At 35.7% G+C, this 24591-nt stretch overlaps 1 protein-coding gene across 5 annotated transcripts in view; it reads right to left on the minus strand.

The window, feature by feature from the left end:
• fstl5 (follistatin-like 5) overlaps nt 1-24591 on the minus strand; it is a 390165-nt gene that overhangs the window by 128697 nt on the left and 236877 nt on the right. For 3 of the 5 annotated variants that reach the window (XR_015506865.1, XM_087280661.2, NM_001031842.2), the window contains 2 exon segments: nt 13053-13249; nt 2532-2652 (listed from right to left, as the gene is read on the minus strand). Coding sequence is in view for 4 of the 5 variants with exons in the window: in XM_087280661.2 (XP_087136787.1) it covers nt 2532-2652; nt 13053-13249 (318 nt within the window). In the remaining variant the exon portion in view is untranslated. 5 annotated transcript variants of the gene reach the window in all.

Consider the following 24591-nt stretch of genomic DNA (forward strand, 5'->3'; position numbering starts at 1 on the left):
AGTTCTGGATAAGATGTAGCAGTTTATAGCGTATCTGAAGGATTTTTTTATTATGCTTGATTCTAATTAGTTATCATTTTTGGACCAAAATTTAATGATATGTGTTTGCACAAGGGATGCTCATTTCGGCTAATTTTGCCAACCAACAACCGCCGATTGTTAACCGAATATTAACCGTTAACAGATTAATATTAAAAAATATTGTTTAATAATAAAAAAAACATGTCTATTGTGTGTGACATTAAATATTGCATTTTAAAATACTGATTTATTTTAACATGCGAAGAGCATACAGAACATAACAGAGCATCTTCACGCACCTGCAGTGTTTTCAGCAGCCTAGAAAAACAGAATAAACTAAACAAAAAAATAAAATCTGGTGTAGATCTTTTTTACTTAAATGACAAATTTAAATTACAAAACAAAAACGCTGACTGAATCCTTTTTAAGAACCGGCATTGGCTGTTTGTTCAAACAAGTTTTTTCTTCCGTCAAAACCAGGCGCGCTGGGCGCATAAGCAGAGCTTAAAACACTCACGGCCATTAGTAAACCATTCAACAGATGCTCCTCTCGACGCAAAAAGCATGTTCACTGTGATCAGCTTCTTATGCAGCCAAACTTTAAAAATATATAAAATAATATTTTAATCATTTAACTGATATCATTAATCGGTTACAAACGCACCCTATCGGTTAACGGTTAATCGGTTATTTTGAGCATCTCTTGTCCGCACTGTAAAAAACTAAATAATAATTTAAAAAAAATCACAACAAAAGATCTCTATTTTCTTTTAAATATATAGTCAATTTAAATGTACAGGTCAAAATAAATATGCTTCATACTGCAATGTGGTTGAGTAAATATGATAGCCCGAAAATCTGACTGAAATCACAGATTAAATTACACTGTCTCAACTTTTCTTCATGTCAATATTTTCATTATATACCATCAGGAGCAGAGCAATTATTCTATAGAGTCACTTGGATCAACATTTTTAGCAAACTGTACTGAACAAATGATATACACAAATATACACATAAAACCAGGCTGTGAATTAAATAATAAAACTAACAATACTCTACATCTTGTACAATTTCTAACATGGACTGATTGTTTCGCTTCGCAAGACCTCAGGGTGCCATTAGGAGCCATGGCTTTTAATCTAAAAAATATGTCACCATTCACTGCCATTATATGAATCCCCAAAACCACAAATTCAGCTCATCCATGTTCTACTGAAGAAAAAAAGTCACCTACATTGAAATAAAAGATTCATTAGATTTACTCAATTTTAAGGAACAGTAAGTGGTTGTGAAAAGTTTATATGGGCTGAGTTTGAACAAACTATTTAAATTTAGTAATGTCCAACTTAATCCGTCCATATAAATTGTTTGCAAACACATACCTTAAAAATGTAGTAAATTAAATGAATAATTTTTTTCAGTGTACATCTTGGATGATCTGTGGGTATGTAAACGAGCAGAAAATCTAAATTTAGCATGAACTATCCCTTTAACTAATAGTGAATCACTAATTAAAACAGGAACTTTCATTCAATATGTCAACCCAGGCTAATTCTAAAAAACGTACCGCTGTATACATTTATAGAGAGCGCCAAATACATCCTAGGAGGTACGTTTTTTTTGTTGTTTTTGTTTTTGTTTTTGCGAATGCGCCAGAGGCTGTTGTGTACGCTTTTTCAGATCTCAAATTTCTCTCGCCAGGGCCATTTGTGCATGCTGTTCTAGCGTAAATCCACCAGAGGCCACTGTTGACTGACTGACCCACTCTCCTCCTTCCCGAAACCCAACCAATAGTGTTTTCAAAAACCCCAATAGACCAGCGCCCATGCACTTCCCTAAACCCAACCGACAGTGTTTTCAAAAGCAATCCAGAAAAAGAAAAGCGCTTGCCTGATTTTTACCACATTCTCACCCTGTTATTTACTTGTTTATTTTATTTTTTGGCCTCTGTTTTTGTCTTACCTGCTTTCTGGAACCTTTCTTTACTAGACTTAAATCCATCGTGATCAACTTCACTCTGCGGTTCAAGTCTGCCGACTCACATACCAAGCTACTGGACAAACTGATAACAGCGTGAAAGCCGTCCATACGGAGTTAAGCGGTCAGCTGGTAAGCACGAAAAGGAATGCCGTCATACATTCCTGGGGCTACATAATTTGCGATCTCCAGGAATGTATATAGAGTTACATTTTCAGAATGAGCCTATGTTGCATTATGTACCTAAACCATGGTATATTGAGAAGGTACTGTATCAGCAAAGTAAATCAATAAGTAGAATAAACGATAGATCTAAATAAAGAAGAAACTGATCAACGCTGAAAACAAGACTGAAAACTGGAATCTTCATTAGAAAAAATAAGCAATTATCCATTTTGCTATTACAAAAATGACACACAAAATCAGTGTCACGGTTACTAAAAGCGCATTGAGCTCACACGACTAATTACGCGGAAGAAAACATCTCTCAGTTTTGCTCATTTTCACAACTTAATTGCCACTTTACTCACCAAAAGCTGCATAAAACTCGTCTTTAGTGAGGTGTTCGTCATCGTTGATGTCATTGTATTTGAAGAGGTCGAAGAGAGTGCATTCGGACACTGTCCTGCTCAAACCTTCCTGCTTGATGACCTGCAAAACAAGACATTAAAGTTAGTAAGTTCACTCAAAAATGTTAATTTACTCACTATAGGGTATATGCAGAAGTACGCGGAAGGACTTTTAATTTTGCAGCAACCTGGGTTGACAATTAACAATCTTCACTGCCTGATCGATATAGGATATAAAGTGGGTCTCAGATTGTACAAGAAGCACTGCATTAAAATGACATTTTCCCACGCCATGTCTTTAAAATGTGAACATTTATTTTACCCCAGTATTTTCAATGGTGCTTCTGCACTCGCCTGCTGATCCTGATGGGCATGTGCGTGTAAGCGGCTTTTCATCTCGTTTCACGCTTGAACAACTAATTGAATGCTGAAGTCTATTTAACTGATTTTATTTTAAATACATTACAGCAGTGGTTCTCAAACTTTTTCACTAAGTACTACCCCTGAAAAAGTTGTCTCTCCAAGTACCCCCATATTGAGCAGTATTGAAATACAGTAGCGTATTAGTCGCCCAGTAAATCAGCTACAGTTCTGCACAGTTCAAAAACGTGGCAGATTAAGTACAATTATTAAGAATATTTATCATTGTCAGCCACTTTAAACATAAATAGTATAAACGTTAACACTGTACTGTGCTTATATATAAAAAAAAAACAAAAAAAAAAAACAACTAAAAACGTCAACATTTAAATTAAAATGTGCTTAAGGTAAAAAAAAAAAAAGTGCTGTACTTAAATGTAAAGTATTAACATATAGTAGCCAATTCATCAACACCTGAAAATGTTGCCTGGACCTCAGAAATAGGCTATATGTCATATAATGAATATTATTATATGTCATATTCACATATAAATCATTTTTGATAAATTTTGAAATATATGTAGCATGTACATATGACATATTTGATTCCTCCGTGTACCACTAGAAGAAAGCCTGCGTGCCACTAATGGCACACGTACCACAGTTTGATAACCACTGTTCTATGTGAAGCTGCTTTGACACAATCTTGTAAAAGCGCTATACAAATAAAGATGAATTGAATTGTATTGAATTAAAAATAATCAAATCATTAGCCTATAATTAATAAAATGATATAATGATATTTATATAAATGGCTAATGGTAATATGATTAAATAAAATAAATAAATGAAGAATAAATTAATGAAAACAGATGAAAATAAAACACAAAACAAATGAATGGTTGCTTTCTTAAAACAACACACACAATTTTGCTTCAAGAATTTTCAGATCCTTAGTTAGATTCTTCAGGTAGGATTAGGGATGCAGGATAAGGTCATACTTTATAAGTGCTGATGAACAGTTCATATTTTAATGATATGCAGGTAATATGGCAGTAGTTAATAGCATGGATTGAGAGCTAAACTAAAGTACTAAAAACAAACACTATGGAGGTAAATGGGTACCGACTTTTAGCATTTTTTCCGAAATAAATTCTTTTCAAGTAAAGAATTACTAAATGATGAGGGGATTTCTTTTTCAGAGAACCATCCCTTTAAAGAAACTTAAGCAGTGTCTACTGTATGATGCATTAAAAAATGGCATTAATGCACTTTCTGCAGTGAACGTTGCTGAAGGTAATCCTAATAAATGCTGATGTTCCAATTCAAGGACATGTTTGTTTACACAGTTTGCGGTGCCATCTCGGGTCTCCACATGACGTCTGATGTAAAATCTCCATCCTAAAGCAAAAAAAGCACTGCTCTTGTCTACCGTCCTGAATAATTAAAGATGCCATTCCTATATCTGCATCAGACATCGTGGATCCTGGCGGCTGGCAAACATCCAGAACCGAGCAAGACTTTATAACAGCCTGATGCTGGAAAAACATGAGGGATTACTGTAAAACGGTCTATCATACGTTCATCCATGCCAGAAATATCTGATGGTAATTACAGTTAGTGAAAGAAAGCTGGAGGGATTGTTGATAATGAATGTGAGGGGTTAGATCCGCCTCGGATTACATTTAAGATTTTGAAAATGCCTTGAGGATTTTAATGCGTATGAACAGTCATAATTAATTTGGCAGCTAATTGGCAATAGATTACAGAAATTGACAAACTCAGTATAATATACGCTGAAGAAGTAAACACATTTGTAAAAATTGTCAAAATTTGGATAATGTTTCATATTTGGAGAAAGTCACCACCATATTTTCTGTTAAAAATGAAGCTCAATACTGTACAGAGCCTAGCTTATATTAATACACCCCTCATAAATCTTTAAATGAATATTTTCTATAGGATGCTATACAATATTATATTTGTGCATATACATCAGTTACAGGCCAGGTTGTACAGGCAAAGGTCAAAAACAGGAGCAAAACAGGGTAATCAAATACACATAGTCATAATAAAGGCGAAAGGTCAGGCTAGGTGGCGAGGAATCAAAACGATGAACCTTACAAGAACATGACAGAGAAAAACGCTTTATAATGTTCATGGAAGAAACAGGACTCAGCAAAGTGTTAATGAAAGTGAGTGGTATATATAGTCCACGTAATCAGTGGAGATGAGCTACAGCTGTGTCTGTGTGTATGTCTGGATTATTGTCAGCTGTGGCAGGGGTTGATGGGTGCAAAGTGTTCTGGGAGTTGTAGTTTGGTGGGAAAACTGGATGCAATCTCCAGTGGAGAAAACACTGCTGGCGATGACAACAGTAACAAAGATTTATAAAGATCTTCCGAGGCTAAAATATTATTTTCAGGTGTTCACACTCAGCTGATGATTGATTATAAAGCGTGTTTGGCATGCTTTCCCGGGAGAGAGCCCAAAGCTTATGAGATCCCCGAGCCTGGTGCTCCCTACCGTTTGCAGGGCAAGAGGGGAATTTGGACTCTGGTAGATATCAAGAACGCCCCTGCTTGTTAATAGTGAATGCAACTTCTGAATAACTATGGAGAGAATATTGCTGATTAATCGCTCATCTATGGTGTCATTTTAGTTTGGTCAGTTTACTTATGTTACTTGTTTTTGGTCTGTGGGAGGAAACCGGAGACCCGGGAAAAACCCCACGCAAACACGAGGACAACATGTACACTTCACACAAAAATGTCAGCTTGGCCAGGTAAAGACTTGAACCAGTGACAATCTTGCTGTCAGGCAATGGTGCTAACCACTGGGCCTCCGTGCCGCCCTATTAAGGAAAAGGGAAGAGTAGGGGTGGAAGGGGGGATTCTTCAATAATTCTGACTTTAACTGTAGATGTTGGACTGAAGCAGCTGATATTAATTTACAATGAGGAAGGGCAGAGGGTTGCTGACAAACTACTGATAGATTTCAGCTGCTGTCTGGGCTTTCACTGCCTTTCTACATCTCCCTTTCTACATGTGTTCAATACTTTATTCCTGTGTCACTTTTTATTATGTATAACTTAATTTGTAAACTAATTAGTTTTGTTTTCTTTGCATATATAGATTTCTTTTATTGTTACCATCATCTGGGGAACATTTCAAGTCAATGGAACCTTTAGAAATACATTTTCTGAGAAAATGGTGACGTGTTGAATAATTATTTAGCCCTTTGTTAGGGCTGTGCAATTAATCGAAAATCCGATTTTGATTTTGGCTTCAAACGATTATTAAAAAGCATTAATCGAGATAAACGATTATTGCATCATATACTGCCCCCTTTCCAGCTGTACACAGTTGTTGCTCTTAAAAGCGCGAAAGACTGCATGCTTTTATGGGTGTGCGGCAAGCACACAAATTCAGAAGCATGCGGCCGGTCAGCATTCGGTCTCATTCGCACGCTGAGACGAGTAGAGGAGCGCAGACATCTAAAGTCATCTTAACGCTTTAATGGTCAAATAGGTGATTATTCATATTAACCCTCATTCGTGTAATAAACAAACAAGTTGAGGATCAAAAGACACGTGAAAGAAACCATTAAAGTGACTGCGCAAAATATTCCTGCTGCCGCCTGTTTTTATCATTAATCAAACAAAATGAGAAAATCCCTGACTGCTCTTGACTGAAGGACTTTTGTACCTAAAGTGTTTTTCTTACAGTGAAGATGCTTAAAGCACAGTTTGTTTCATATTTTTTATTGTATTTATTTATCTTTCCTTTGCAGGGTGGAAAATAACTGTATGTATACAGTTGAAGTCAGAATTATTAGCTCTCCTGAATTAGCAACCCTTTTCCTGCCCAATTTCTGTTTATTGGAAAGAAGTTTTTTTAAAGTTATTTCTGAACATAATAGTTTTGATATCTCATTTCTAATTACTGATTTCTTTTATTTTTGCTATGATGACAGCACATTATATTTTTCTAGATATTTTTCAAAATACAAGCATTCAGATTAGTGCAATTCAAAGGCTTAATTAGAATAATTAGGCAAGTCATTGTATAACAGTAGCTTCTTCTGCAGACAATCAAAATATATTGCTTAAGGGGCTAATATTATTGACCTTAAAATGGGTTTCAAAATATTTAAACCTGTTTTTATTCTAGCTAAAATAAAACAAATAAGCCTAAAAGAAAAAAAATATTAGAGAAAATACTGTTAAAATTCCTTGCTCTGTTAAACATAATTTGAGAAATATTTATTAAAAAAAAAAAATTTCTCAGGAGCGCTAATAATTTTGACTTCAACTGATATTCGTTTTAAATAATCGTGATTACAACTGTGACCAAAATAATCGTGATTATGATTTTTCGCAAAATCGAGCAGCCCTATCCTCTGTATATAATATTTACATAAAATGCCATGGTAAAACAATAAACTTGGTAATAAACTGACAGTATTTCTTATTCCAATGCATGTTCTGTAAATAGAAAATGCACTGGTAATTTTCTGCCAGGACATTACTTCTTTTTCTTGTGTACAAGGTTTGGGACATCTAGGGCTAAGACTGACCTGAACTGATTCAATCCTGTCCTTTTATTATCTGCCACAAACACTAATCCTCTTAGGGAGACTTGATAGCGGCGCAGGAACTGACTGACAACCTTGATTTTGACCTCTTTTGCTATGCAGGCACGATTTAGCATTTACTTCAACGACAAAAACAAACAAGCAAGCATACTTTCAGATGCTTACATTTGTGGATGTGCCACTGTGATCTGCTTTGCCCCTCGCTAGAGGGGATGAGAGCAGCGTTTTCCATAATGAACGACTCTACATATACCATCCACCGTGCTAAATGAAATCTCAGAACAGCTTCAGGCATGTTCTTGTTCTTCCACTTTCACACATAAGCATTTAGAGATGCACAGACATAGCTGGGGAAAGCTACTTCTGGAGGAAAAGTTTTAGCATTGTTCGTTTACAGATGCACTTTTATTTAATTTAGTGATGCTCATATTAAAGTGTGTGTTGATCATGCAGATTTACATAAAACATGTTTTATATCAAGTATTGCATATTTTATATCTGCATAACTTTATAAAGTTAAAATTTATAAACTACAGTGCAATCCCTATTTTTGACTACAACTAAAAATTTAAATTTCCTTTAGAATATTTTTATAAATAATTAAAGATTTGCAAATGCAAATAAATAAATAAATAAATAAATAAATAAAATAATAAATAAATAAATAAATAATTAAATAAAACAATAAATAAATAAAAACAATTAATAATGTAATAAAAAATAAAATAAAAAATGAATAAACAAAAAAATACAAAAATAATAAACAACAAATACATAAATAATTAAATAAATAATAATACTAATAAATACCTAACTAAATAAATAGATGAAAAAGAAAAACAATCAAAGAAATATACGAAGTAAAAATAAAAAATAACAAATGAGTGAACTAAAATAATAAATAAAAATTGCATTATATATATGTATATATATAATATATATAATAAATATATATATTTATATATGATAAATAAAAATACATCAATACAAATATTATTAAATAAATAAAGAAATAAATAAAAACAATAAATACAAACAATCAATAATTAAATAAATAAAAAATACTACACAAAAATAATAAATAAAAAACATAAATATAAAATGTGTAAAAATATAAATAAATTTTCAATACAATTATAAATAAATACATAATAATAATGAATGAATACATAAATAAATAAATAAATAAATAAATAAATAAATAAATAAATAAATAAATAAATAAATAAATAAATAAATAAATAAATAAAGTAAATAAAAACAACAATAAAAAATATATAGACAGACAGACAGACAGACAGACAGATACTGCAGAGAAGGTAAAAACATATAATAGGGGCTCTTTAACAATGCATTAGTATATGTTGAACTATGAATGCACTACAAGATTATTCATACTTAGTTAATGTAAGTAAATACATTAACAGTTGGAGCATTATTACTTCTTATAACACTATTGCTTACTAAAGCGCAAACAAAAAATCAAATTCAACACGTCTGGAAATGTTCATAGTTTGGATTATCCCAGGTGTACAGGAAGAGCTGTGTGAGCAGAATGCTGACCGAGTTTAATTGCTCTATTAGAGGCGAGTGTTTTGATTTTCGCTGCAAGGCATTTCTCTATACGTTCCCATTCCTCAATCACCTTTTCGACCTGTACGAGCTTCATGTCAAGAGGCCAAGCTTTTGTATTCAGGGCCGGTCTGATTTTTTTTTTTTTTAGAAACATTGTCTTCAATCTGCCACGCATGAAAAGAGATCTGTGCTCCTTCCACCGAGAATGAAGAAATATGCAAATGACATGAAAATATTGCACAATAAAATTGAAATGGCTCACGCCTGTAACCGAGAGTGAAAAGTGCGTTCAGAGTTTTCTCTCCAGAGAAATATGAATAAATTCATATTTTGCTCATTTTGCTATGCGGCGTATATCTCTGTGGACAGGTGTAATCTTTCTGCCGCAGGCCAAGATAAAGCACAGCTGACCTGGGATCAGTCTATGAGCGAGTTATTAAAAAAAAACAGACAAGCTCGCATGCTCATTTGCTGTTTCGAATTAATGCAATGAAAAGTGGGTAAAAGAGATCCCCAGCCATATCAGAGATTTAGGCTTTAGATACAGTAAATCAAACAGCACGCATTCAAATACTGGCTTTTGATTGAACTGTGAGATTTATTTATTTCTTCCATTCTTCCTTACTAATATTAAAGACATGGTCCATCTAAAAAAAAAGTCAATTCTGTCATTATGTTGTTTCAAAACAAATTTTTCTACATAGAAATCAGTGAAAACATTATAGAGGAAAGAAAGCTTGTAAAACCTTTTATCAAGGAAAGCCTTTTTTGACAGTAAAACAGACTACGGGCTGTATTTTAATGATTCAGGCACACGGATGAATGATGATAGCAGCATAATACTGCTACTAACAATAACATACAAAAGCAAATTGTCATGAATAAACTGAAAAAGCTCCCTGAGATGAAGAAGCCATGGAGGCAGTGGTTTTTATATTTATGTAGGCTAGAAAATAATGTGTTTTGCAATATTTTAATCCTTTAATAAATTTTTTTTATTTAACATTTTCATATTTGGAGGAGGCGGAGAACCGACGGAGCTTTAAAATATTTATTAATAACAATGACGGCAGCTCCTCACAGAGACTGCCGTCTAAACCAAAACAAATGGACGGCAGCTCCTCACGGAGACTGCCGTCAAACTGAAAGCAAAAGTAAAATATGTCCAGGCCCGGTCCTCTCTCGGCTTCCTCTGCCATCGGTCCTCCTTTTATGGTCCAGAGCTCTTTCCGTGGGATCCGAGGCAGGTGCGCACCGCAGGTGTATCCACTTACACGGTGGCCTCACTCCGTTCCCACGGCTCTCGGCCATGCCCCCTCGCCACAGCTATGTTTAAGCAAGGTGCACAACTAACGCGCTCTGCACTGGACTTTAGATCTCCTCTAAGCTGTTCTATTAAACAGTGTATTTTAGTTCCTCATAATAGCAACGCACCAGAAATGCACCGTAACGCCTCCTTTTTTAGACCAGAACGCCTATGGGCGCACATATAAGCGCTAATGCATTTGCTATTTAAACAGCGTGGTGCAACACGTCAAAATGACTCTTGAACCGATCTGAAACTAGCAAACAACAATTGCGTCCCGCCTTGCACCACATTGCGCTGGGTGTACGATAGGGGCCTAAAAGTTTATGATAGGGCCCTAAAAGTGTATGATAGGGCCCTAGCTTTTTGACCTTTATTATGGATCTGTGTTTTACCTTTTTGAACAGGACAGTTACACATGTTCATGTTCATTAACAAAATCCTTCCATTAAAAGTGTGACAAAATGTTAAATATGTTTTATGTTAATATAATATATTTAACAGAGCTAATATAACAGAGTTCAGAATAACCTGAATAATATAAACAGTCCCAAATGTGTAATGAAGGTTAATACAGCACAATTTCAAACAGATATTCAATATAATCTAAATATTTATTTATTTATTTATTTATTTATTTATTTATTTATTTATTTATTTATTTATTTATTTAATTAATAATTTTTTTTTAATTTTATTTATTCATTTTATTTTTATTTCTTTAATTTAGTTTGTAAGGCAAGTGTGTGAAAAATACTTGTGTTTAATATTTTATTTTATTTGTTTTCAAATTTTAATTTAATTTATTCATTCATTCAGTTCCTTTATTAATCAGGGGTCGCCACAGTGGAATGAACCACCAACTTATCCACTATATGTTTTACGCAGCGAATGCCCTTCCAGCTGCAACCCATCTCTGGAAAACATCCATACACTCATACACCAAGGACAATTTAGCCTACCCAAATCACCTGTACCGCATGTCTTCGGACTGTGGGGGAAACCGGAGTACCCAGAGGAAACCCACGCAAACGCGGGGAGAACATGCAAACTCCACACAGAAATGCCAACTGATCCAGCCAAGGCTCGAACCAGCGACCTTCTTTCTGCGAGGCGACAGCACTACCTACTGCGCCACCTCATCATGTTAATTTAATTTAATTTAATTTAATTTAATTTAATTTAATTTAATTTAATTTAATTTAATTTAATTTAATTTAATTTAATTTAGTGCGATTTTGTTTTTAAGGCAAGCGTGTGAAAAAATACTGTTGTTTAATATTTTTATTTTATTTTATTTTATTTTATTTTTAAATTAAATTAAATTAAATTAAATTAAATTAAATTAAATTAAATTAAATTAAATTAAATTAAATTAAATTAAATTAAATTAAATTAAATTAAATTTAAGTTAATTGTGAAAATAAATTTAAATATCCCAATGCTTTTATTTGCATGGCATATGTGTAAAAAATTACATATGTTTTATTTTATCAGAAATATCAGATATATACAAATGCTTTCATTTGTAAGTCATAAAAAATGCATAACTGCTTAATACATCCAAAGCTCAATAAGACAAGTGTCATCACAACCAACCCAGAATGCTAGGATTCTTATGCATTCTTAAAGTTAAACTCTATAACATCTCTATTTTTCTATATTATTTGAAACTGACTGTTTGTTTAGATAAAAATCAACACGTCAGATGCATTTAAAGAAGGTAAAAAAGAAATAGCATATAAATGCAATGCCTATTAAACAAGCTAAAAACGTCAATGACACACTCAGCAGCCATACTTTATATGCTGAATGAATCAGCATTTTGATCAAACAGGTTGAGTTAATGATACAATGACTCAATCAACATTCACATTTCATTTCTGATTCTGATTTCTGATTCGTTAATGAATCATTGACTCACTAAACAGCAACACGATTCAGTACCAAATAAATCAGTTTTAAATTAACTGTTTAGTTACTGGTTTAAATACTCACTCAACAGTAATAGCAAAGAGCTTAGAAAGACCATAAGGCGACACTCTAGTGTAATTTGGGAAACAGCCACTAGAGGGCGCGGCGGCCATTTTGGAATGAAAACTCCAATAGAACAACAGCATATTATAAGTCTGTAAAATAAACTATTAAAAGTGCTGATGATTGTGAAAATACGTGTTGTTTTGTCGTCTTTCAGGTTGTATCTAAGTCTTAATGTGCTTTTTAAATAAATAAATCAAAAACAAAGCAGCTGCTTGCCATCGCGACAGTAATGAGATCCTACGGACAGCCGATCGCTTTCACTTCAAAATGGCGGAATCCAGGGCTGTTGCTGGGCGCTGCTGTTGCAGTGGAACGTTCTATTGAGTGTCGCCTCATGGTCATTCTAAGCTCTTTGGTAATAAGGAAGTAAACAAATCAGTTCAAATAATGCTACTTGTGCCACCTTTTAGTAAAACTACCCAGTCAAATGATATAAAAAAGACGTAAAAATCACTTTAAATATACAAATCAATTAACATCTAACATTGGTATCAAAAACACATCAAAAATTGATTAAGGGACAGTCATATAATACCTTTTTGTTGTCAATGTTAGATTAATGCCTTTTAAATGAGTTTGATTTGATGGCTATAGTTCAGTGTTACCTGTGAAAGCTCGCTGCTGTCAACTTTTCCATTGCCGTCTGCGTCAAATCGCTTAAACATCATGTCCACCAGATGCTTCCTAGCGGCCATATCCTTCTCGTGGCTGCCATGGTTAGCGGCGGTCAAGTACCTCTGAGCATGTATGTCCAACATCTTGCTCTTCAATTTTTTGTAATCTCCCAGACGGCAGTTATCATCTGTGAAGAGTGGAAGAGAAACGCTGGTCAGTTCTGTGTATGTGAATGGAGATGAATTCACTGGTCTGCAACATTACTAATTCATCAATACTGTGCCGATATGAAGTCTTTTTCACTAATGGTGGTGTGAGGAACTAGAAAGGTCTGCTATGTAAATAAATGATGAGAATTTGTAATTTTTTTTGTGGATCTCACATTGAGAATCAGAAAAATTTGAGGATTTTTGGTAGGCAAAAGTACGGTGGCCAGAAGAGCGTAACGTGCTGCATTTTAAGAAAAAACATGCAATTACGAAAAACACCAGCAAATTAAGAAAATATCTTCATCTGTTTGACAGAACATGTGCTGCAAATACTCATAACACATCTTTAAAAAAACACACTGCATTTTCACACAACCCAAACAAATTCATAAAACGTGTTGCATTTTCTCACAACACAAACAATTTACTATTTATGTTACCTTGGGAAGTTTGGACTGAACAGGAGCAAAGGTGACCTGATCACCATTGCATTTCTCAAAAAAAAAAAAAAACACTTGCAATCTATAAGCAGTCACCTCATGCGTGTAAACTCCGGCCATTAAAATAATGGCTTGGTCTTTATAATGTAAGATTGCGACTAGGGATGTAACGGTATCAGAATTTCACGGTACGGTAATACCTCGGTATGAATGTCACGGTACGGTATTTATTGAATGATTTACAGGAAAAAACAAAACTTATGAAAATACTCCAAAAAAGTGCCAAAAGTGTCAATGACATACAAATTAGTCATCTATCTGTAAGCTTTGAAACAGGAACTTCAATTTTAATAACAAAAAAATATTAAACCATATAAAAAAAATAAAGTTTCAATTTAGTATTGTTGAAAACTCATCACATTCAACATTTAATCACTCACTCACTTAGACAGAGATGGGTTTAAAGGAAAATTATCATATAAATATAATCTGGTAAAAGCTGGTATCTCTGGGTATTTACAATGTCCCCTGCAACAGAAAAAAACCCTCTCATTTGGTACTGAGGTTTCTGGGACAAGAGAGATATGACTTGGCCCAGGTTGACAGCAGTGGGTAGCGTTGTGCATTGTCTTTCCCCCACTTGAGAGGACAAACCATGAGTAAGATAGAGGTCTCATGTTTGCATCAATCTGAACAGTGTGCTGACAACACCGCTATTCAGTACGCGCGCGACAACACAGCTGATAAGAACTCGCGCGACAACACAGCTGATAAGAACTCGTGCGACAACACCGCTATTCAGTACGCGCGCGACAACACAGCTGATAAGAACTCGCGCGACAACACCGCTATTCAGTACGCGCGCAGCGACAACACCCGCTTTAGAGTTTTACAGCTCTTTTTCATCCCCGCTTCTAGCAGCACACTCCATTTCCGCATTACTGGATCTGTAGCGACAACAGACCGCAAGGGATAATGGTCAAGCATGGGCTGATGGGAAATGTAGTTTCAGCTACCTCCCGTACACTTCATTCGCCTGAGCAAATTTTCTCAGAAGACCTATAGTTTTACCGAGTCATGCGACTTCAGTAATATCGAAAAAAATTAATATTGCGGTATGACGGTATTTACAATACCGTTACATCCTTAATTGCGACGATATTTTTTTATTGATCGTGGGCCACAGACATCGTTATCATGATAATAATACGATTAATCGTGCAGCCCTAGCGTATCTCATCACAAAGCGTGTTGTTAGAAAACACTGGGTTACAATGTAACCTGCTCACTTAGGGCTCTATTTTGACGGTCCATGTGCAGGGTGCAAACACTTAAAGAGAATCCACTTTTGCTAATTTAAGGATGGAAAAATCCGCTTTGTGCTGTGGCGCATGATCTAAAAGGGTTGAGTTTATTTTCTTAATGGGTTATAGGTGTGTTTTAAGAATAAACCAATCAGAGTCTCATCTCCTATTCCCTTTAAGAGCCAGTTGCGTCGCGCCATGGCACATTTGCTATTTACATGATGTAAAGTAAGTGGAAGAGGAAAAGCTGAGCATTTCACTTGCAAGAAAACAGTTAAACAGAGCATCTACAGCACGAGAATGAGAGATAAGGCATCTCATAATCTACTTTCACTCTCGTGGATAGAGAAACCTTGTACGCACAGAAATCCATTATCCTTTACATAATTAATTTTGTTTGTTAAGCGCAAAAATTAGTTTCAAAACTATTTCTAAATTAATTTCTAATTTCCAGCAAACGAATAAATGAACAATAATAATGAGTTATTTGCTCCATATGGTCTAAAACCTGACAGGTGGCCAAATCTAAGCTTGTTTTTAATAAATCCAATATAAATATGGATATAATAAATAATACTGCTAATAATGATAATATTATACCAAAGCAAATTGAATAAACTGAAAAAGCCTCCCGAGATGAAGAAGGATTGAAGGCAGTGGTTTTTCATATTTATGTAGGCTAGAAAATAATGTGTTTTGTAATATTTTAATCCTTTATAATTATATCCTATATATATATCCTTATTATATCATATATATCCTCAATATTTTCATACTTTTTCATATGTAAAGATATTTGCGTATTGCTTTACATCTTGTGTGTATTAAGCAGTGTGTAAGTGAGGTGCACTCTGCGCCGGATTTTAGACTGGCTTTGTTCTGGTCTAAAGAACAGACTATTATGGTTTCTCAAAATAGCAACGCGCCAAAACACGCCTGCTTTTTTAGATCAATACGCACATATGAGCGCAAATGCATTTGCTATTTAAACAGCATGGCGCAAAATGTCAGAACGACTTTTGCACCAATCTGAAACTAGCAAACAACTATCGTGCCTTGCACCACATTTCGTCGAGTGTATGATAGGGCCCCTAATGTTTATGCTTGTAATATTTAGATTATTTGCTAATTTAGCAAATAAATTAGCCTTATGTGGAACTCTGAATCTGCGTCTTATTTTGGAGTCTGCTACTGTCCACCAGAGGTCGCATTTTGGTCACATGCTCATACTTTGAGAGCCTTTCTGACTGAATTAATAAAATATGCAGTTTTCCAACAAAGCAACCAGAGGTGCTGAAATATAATTGGCTAAACTGACATTGGGCACCGAACTCGCTCTGGAAGTCCCAGAAGTCATTGCGACTGGAGGTGGGAAGCGCTGCATTTTATTTAGATTTATTATTAAAGTTTAGAGATATCACTTATTTACCTCAGGAGTTTCCCTAAATGAAACGGTGAAAGTAAACATTAACATGAACATCTTAATAAAGGAATAAACACATTAAGAGTTGTTTGCTGAAATTCGTATTAAAATCTGTTTTATTTATATTGTGCAGAGTATATTTCTAATGTTTTTATGCAAAGTATATATTTTGAAGAGGGGAAAAACAATAAATCATTGTATAAGTGCTGTAATGTTTAAATAATTTCCATTTAAAACGCGTGAAGGTCACATGACCATCAGGAAGAACGCAGCATCCCATTTCTCAAAGGACGCGTTCTCTGCCCTCGCGGTCTCCTGAGTTCGTTCTTCCGAGGACACCTGGCAAGACCGGTCTCCACAAGAACGCAAGTCCGTTCTCTGCGTTCTTGGAATTGAGAAACAGCCATTGACAAACATTCCGGAAAACACATTTTCAAAGCAGAATATCTGACTTCAGGATTATTTTTCAAATAAACAAGAATGTTCACTTAGCAACATAAACTAATCTTGTAAAATATTAATTTCAAGTTACTTTTCTTAACAGCAAAATGACAAATTGTGATGATAAAAACACGAACAGAATTGTTGAAACAGCTGAATCATTACACTGAAGAAAAGACCAAGCTGTCTTGAAAGTGCTAATGAGTAGCAGAAGAATCACTCAGTGTCTCGGGAACATGGCAGAGGAGGACAGACTCTGTGCGTTATTCTAGCAGTCGTGACAGAGGAAGCGCTGGAAATGTGTTCGAGACTTGAAACAGTTTCTGGAAACAATGGCTGGGAAGTCTTGTCACAAAGCATTTGACAATATTGGAGATGTTTTTGTCATTATATGTAGCTCAGGTGGTGCAGTGTGGCTTCGAGTGAGAATAGCGGTGTTGTTTTTCTGGAGCATAAGAGATGGATAATGAAAGGCAGAAAATGAAAGTGAGAAAGGAGGTGGTTGAGGAACAGCAGCTGGTTTTTAAAGATTGTCGAACTAGTTTCACTGACAGATGTCAAGTCAGTCACAGCTCATCTCCACATCACTGCACTGCTAACTGCAATGTGTGTGTGTGTACACTGTATTCCTGACATTGTGGGGATCAAATGTCCCCACAAGTATGGCAATACCAGTAAAATCTCATTTTTTGGGGCCCCACAAGAAAAACAACTCATAAAACACAGTTCATTTTTAAAGCATTTCCTGTTTCATGTGAGGGTGATGTTTAATTTTGCCTGAATCAGAAAGAGCTTTATTGGCAGGTTTGTTTACACATACAAGGAATTTGTTTTCATGACAGAAGTTTCCACAGTGTAACAGAATGCCAGTGACAGGACAAAGACATAGATAATAAAGAAATAAAAAAAAAAATAATAATAAAATAAACAATTCATTCATTCATTTTCTTTAGTTTTTTTAGTCCCTTTATTAATCAGGGGTCGCCACAGCGGAATGAACCGCCAACTTATCCACCATATGTTTTACACAGAGGATGTCCTTCCAGTCGCAAACCAACACTGGGAAACACCCATACACTCTTGCATTTACACACATCCACTATGGGCAATTTAGCTTGCCCAATTCACCTATAGCGCATGTCTTTGGACTGTGGGGGAAACCTGAGCACCCGGAGGAAACCCACGCGAACACATGGAGAACATACAAACTCCACATAGAAATGTCAACTGACCCAGCCAGGACTTGAACCAGCGAACTTCTTTCTGTGAAGCGATTGTGCTACCTAATGCACCATTGCGATTCCCATAAGAATATACAATTTTGAGAAATTGTCAAGTGCCCCTGCGCGGACCCTTGATCATGTCTCTGGGGCCCCCCTAAAATGTATGGGGCCTTAGAATCGTCCTAAAAGCACAGACTGACCTGTCCATACCCTTCCCTAAACCCAACCATCAGTGTTTTCAAAAGCACTGACTTACCCGCCCATTGCCTTTCCTAAACTCAACTGACACTGTTTTCAAAGGCAATGCAGAAAAAGAAAAGCCCTCGTGGCCGCCTGATGTTTTCAGATCTTACTACAATCTCACCTTGTTTCTTACTTGCTTATTTTAGTTTTTGCCCTTCATTGGACTTGAACCCTGTGGTCGCGGTCAACTACTCTCTGCGTCTCAAGTCTGCCGATGTATGCGGCGAGCCACTGGGCAAACTGATAACAGCGGAAAAGTTGTAACAGTTTGTAAAGCGTTCACAGCTGGTAGTACGAAAAGAAACAGAAGCAGACGTCAACATCATACCGCTCTATATCATTCGTTTTAATGACGCAATGCAGCCATACGTAGCTATGGCTACATAATTCGTGTTCTCCACAAATGTATAAAGGGTACATTTTCATAATGAGCCAGTGTTGCTTTCTGTAAGCCTATTGTGTTTTGTATTTCATTTTATTCTTTAATAAAATGCAAGGTTTGAGTAAATACTATAGCAGTGTAATATAAGTGCAAACACAATAATTAGAGGTAATTTCCTTTAAGTGTAAAATTATATGAACACAATTTAAGTTCAATTGGTTAACACATTATTGAGTGATGTACAGTGTTCATTTTCTATTCGAAATGGAGTTCATTTTACTCTGAATATATAACAAGACAATGACAAGATTTATTATCATATCAGAGTAGAATCAAATAAACTCACACCCACTGGTAACTCCGTAAAATTGACTATGACTATTAAGGGGGTTTCGAGGACATGTGTTGTTTCCTCATTAAACAAAATGCATTGAAATAATGCTTAACAGGCTCTGTTGATATTCAACATTTGCCACAGTTTTCCTTTGACGGTTGGATTAAGGAATGGACCTTTTTCACAAGACTTAGATTTAAAAACATAATATCATATGTACATTTATATGTATTCATGTGTGTATTATAAAATGGTGGAGTACTGAAAGAACTGAAAAACAAGCTCAAGTAAAAGTACCATTACTTGCCTAAAACTGTAGTGCAAGTAGAGTTAAAAGTATCTGTTGTAGGTGTTACTCAAAGTATGAGTAAAAATTAGGCCTTTCAAAAGTACTCAAGAGTAGGGAGTAGTGAGTATCACACTGTAAAAAGCTGAATCATTTACATGTAAGTTGTGTATGTGTGTGTAAACTTAGAATTCTGTAGTGCGTTTAGCTATTGCCCAGCAGGCAAACAACGTCATAAGATGTTAATATTAGGTTAGATTTAGGCTGTGATGTCAGGTGACCAAAATTCAATGTCTAGCTAGCGTCCAAGGACAACGTTATTTTGATGTCAAATAATGACGACAAATGACTTTGATATTTGGTCAATTTTAGGTTGTTAAAAAGTGACCAAAATCCAACGTCGAGCCAACATCTTGACTTAAACCAACATCATATTGATGTCAAATACTGACATTTATTCATCAGGTATGGCAACCAAATTTCAACGTCTGATAGACGTCGTAGTGATAACGTCAACACAACGTCAAGCTGTTACATCATTAGACGTTGATATTTGGTTGATTTTAGGTTGGACATTTATGTTGGCCTGACGTTAAGTTCAGACGTCAACCCGATTTTCATTTCCAAACAAAATCCAACATCCTCATGACTTTAGGGTACAACATCAATCTGACAACATGTTGAAATCTTGTCTGCTTGGTGTTTAAGGCCATTTCAGTCATCATAAAGTAAACATTCACCATCTTTTCATCAGAGACATGCATCTAAACAGGTCTTTGGGTCATTGCATGTAACAATTTTGGACATCTTCTTGGATACTTTTAATGCTTCCAAACAGTTTGCCGCAATTATAAATTGCCCATGTCTTGAGGTAGTTCAATATGTTGCGATTTACCTTCTATGTGCGATTTGATTGGATAGGAATCAAAAGACAACTCGGCCAATCCCCATAGATAAGAAAAAAAAAAGTAGTGACTGCAGGTTGAAGGAAAATAGTGGAGTAAAAGTACAGATACTGCACTAAAAATGTACTCAAGGGAAAGTCAAAGTAAACATTTTTAAAACTACTTAGAATATTACAATTTCTGAAAAAAAACTACTCAATAACAGTAAATTAAGTATTTGTAATAAGTTTCTTTACACCACTGGTATTATATCAAATTACAAAAAACACACTAATTATGAGGGGTTTCTAACACAGCATTTATAGGGACAGGACAGCAAATTTAACATTCTCTCTTCTGGCTCCCATTTTCAGTTTCACACTATTTCTTTTCCTTTTTTTCTGAAAGTCTTGATAACACAATCGTGAACTTTTTCTTTTAATATTTCAGCAAATATGATCATTAAAAAAAATAAATAAATTAAAACTCTCTCATTCTCTGCGCTCAAAGTTTACCCACTTATGATGACTTCCACTACCGAAAAACAAGGAAATGTGAAAAGGGTCCATAGGGGTTGGGTAAGACCACATATTAAGAGTTTTTTCACAGTATAAAATACGTTACGTCTATAGAGAGTCCTTGTAAAACATATACCCAAGTATATGTGTGATATACTGAGACATATGAATGTATATGTGTGAGCCTGAGGTGTGTATGATCAGTCATTGTGTGCCACACATCACAAAATGGCCTCTACTTTGACAAGCCATCGTGGCAGGAAAGCCTCCTTCCTTAGAAATGGCAGAATGAATAAAAGATAAATGGCTGTCTACAGTCTACCTTGCCCAAAGGAGATGAAGGTCAGCATCGTCAAACCTACGTGTGCACACACGCCACATTAGCATTCACATTTCTTTTTGGCAAGATGGCAAACGACTGCATGCCTTCTATCATATTCCAAGAAATGCAGATGTGCGATTGGAGAAATATTCATCCACTGGTGATTTGAAAGCTGTGTGATTTCCAGCAATGTTTCCAGCGTGCAAAATGAGTGGAAAGCATGGAGATTTCTTGAATCAGAGCTGCATGAATGAGCCACGCTTCAACAGGAGCCCGTCCGCGTGTCTTTTGATTTTCAGTGTGGACTGAAGCTGGGAGAGATCTTGTTTGTGGAAACGCGCAGCGAAGATTCATTTGCAGCATGGAGATATTATTGTGACACAACAGGGGATTGAAAAAATAATGGCTGTTTCCAAAAATACAGAAACCCACAGAGGCGATGTGAGACAATTTTTTCCTGTCTTTTTTGTTTACTTGAAAGCACTCATTTTTCAAAAGTTATCTTAAAAATAAAGCAAGCCATCTTGTGTTTTGCTTTAGTTCTGCTTAAAGGGTCCTTTTATGCATTTTACGGTTTGAACTTGCTTTAATGCATAATGCTGCTGTTTGAGCATGAAAAAGATTTGGGGATTTGGAAAGCATAAAGCCACTCAAAAGTGCATTATTTCAGCAGGAGATATTACTTAACTCCTTTAAATGCCTTGGTTGTAGCTCTGCAGATGTTTTGTTTCTTGATGAAAGAGTAACCGGGGCACAAACTGTAAAGGTACCTGTTCTGAGAAGTGGGTGGAGCTCATGACTGAAGCTCTGCACAAGACTTTTGGCCAGCGGAGAAATTAAAATGGTCGTGCCCAACTGAGTCTGGTTCTCTCAAGGTTTTTTTTTTCTTCACTCCCATCAGGTGAAGTTTTTTTCCCTCTCCGCTGTCGCCATTGGCTCGCATGGTTCAGGATTGGCAGAGCTACGCATCGATGAACTCTATTTGAACGCTCAGTAATGATTTTAAATCACACTGAACTGAGCTAAACTGAACTGAACTGAACTTAAACACTAAAAACTGAACTACACTGTACCAGTTACTATGACCATTTATGTGAAGCTGCTTTGACACAATCTACATTGTAAAAGCGCTATACAAATAAAGCTGAATTGAATTGAATTTGCATGTAATGGTTTTACTTTATGTGAAGTTTCTCAAACTAATTTCGAGAGGAGCACGTGATAGGATTGACTACAGCTGATCCCTATCACTAATCACTAACTAGCCAATCGGATCACTCTAAATTCAATATAAATATCCAGCCTAAACTTCAATACTCATCTTCGTTTTGGAAACCCCCCCATCCATCCCTTCTCCCTCCTCCTCAGTTTGGGCGACACGGTGGCTTGGTGGCTAGCACTGTTGCCCCACAGCAAGGAGGTCATTGGTTCAACACTAGCTGAGCCAACCGATACTCTCTGTGCGGAGTTTGCATGTTCTCTCCGTGTTCGCGTGGGTTTTCCCCGGGTACTCCGGTTTCCTCCCACACTCAAAAACTATGCAACAAAAGTTAAAGTCACAAGCACTTACTACAAACTAGCACAACTAGTGATCTATTTTGGGAAGCTATCGAGAACTACCTGATCTCATATCCCTCCAAATGCTTATTGACCAGGCGGGAGCCTTGGGCTCATCTATCACCGAGCTCAGGGTTCTCTCCCGGGACAGCATGCCAAACTAGCTCAAATAGTCAAGCATTATCTAAGTGTGAACTCTTGAAAGTAGGCTATTTAAGAAATGTATCTGTACTAGAGATGTGCGGATCAGCTGAAATGTCACCCGAATCCACGGCTTCATACTAATCATCTACCCGCCTGCACATTTAATTTTATGTGATATATCCACACCCGATCATCACTTCAATAATTCTAATTCGTTGTTTTAAGCATAACGATAGGTCAGCGTGAGATCGTTCAATATTAACAAGCGATTAAGAGAGTGGAAGTAAACTCCATTTCTCTCTCTCTCTCTCACTGTGGCTCATTTGACCTGCTGGCGTGACTTTCTTCTCCTCTCGGCTGTTACAGTGATACTTCTGGATACAGACACGAGCGCGTGTCTGCAGCGTTTTCTCCACCATGCCTATTATGGATCAGCTGTGATTGCCGCTGCTGTTTATCGGTCTCACTCATCTGTGAAAGGCGCAAGCACGTAAGAGCCAATCGCAGCCCTTTCTGTTGAACACATAACCAATCAAAGGGGTGTAAGAAACTTGGTAGACAAGGCTCAGTAAGCGAGCGGGATATTTGTATTTGTTAATTTGCTATAAATGCTCGTGTTGTTTATAGGTACAGTTTATATATTTGACTGTTTGTATTAAAGGACAAAATTGTATTACAAATAGTGGTCACACTTTACAATAAGGTTCATTAGTTAATGTTAATTAATGCATTTACTAACATGAACAAACAATGAACAATACATTCACCACTGTATTTGTTCATATTAGTTAACGTTAGTTAACAAAAATACTGTTGTTCATTGTTAGTTCATGTTAACTCATGGTGCATTAACTAATGTTAACAAGTATGGACTTGGTTGTTAATAATGCATTAGTAAATGTTCAATTATGATTAATAAATGCTGTACATGTGTTGTTCATGATTAGTTCATGTTAGTAAATGCATTAACTAATGAACCTTATTGTAAAGTGTTACCCATATAGTATATAAATATAAATATATGTATACATTTTAATACAAGAATTGCTGCTGTGAGGAAAATATAAAATTGTATATGGAAAGCATCGTCAATGCACTGTGATGCACCGAGATATCGAATTGAACTAAATCGATGGCATGATAATCGTAACCAAACCGTGAGACCAGTGTAGGTTCACACCTCTACTATTTACCCACAAATATAGCATTTTATTCGTGCATGCTGTGAACACAGCATTACACTGAAAAAATGATTAATTGGATTTACAAATTTTTTTAGGGTAAGTATTTGCAAACATTTTATATTCACCTTATTCTCCGCTGACGAGCGGGCGCTGCCATTTTAATCTTTTTGTCTCGCGACTTCCGGTCACATTCACTTCCATTTATTTTTTGACGTTAAAAACTGCTTATTACGCTGCTTGATGTTGCAATTTGATATTTTCTTATTATATTATTCTACTTGGTCTGTGTAGTCATGCAAACATTTGTTTGTAGAGCAAGTAGTTTGACCATTTTCTGCCGTTTATTATTCCTAGTCATTTCTCCCATAGGCGACTGTATCGGAAGTTCTAAGACAATCACGAAAACAGGCGCACTTCCGCATTTTAGAATAAGGTCAATAGGCTGAATTTAAACAAACAAACAAAGTTGAACATAACTAACGGTGCTTTCACACCTGTGAATCAATTCATTTGATCCGAAACAGGGATTAAAATTGTTACAACGTTGCTCTTTGTTCTTGGTGCGGTTCGCTTTTACATGGCAAAGTTTCTAAACAGACCAAAATAGCTAAAAGAAGTCACGTGTGAGTAAATTC

The sequence above is a fragment of the Danio rerio genome, chromosome 14, assembly GCF_052040795.2.
Source record: "Danio rerio strain M-AB ecotype USA chromosome 14, GRCz13ab, whole genome shotgun sequence".
Taxonomy (NCBI): domain Eukaryota; kingdom Metazoa; phylum Chordata; class Actinopteri; order Cypriniformes; family Danionidae; genus Danio; species Danio rerio.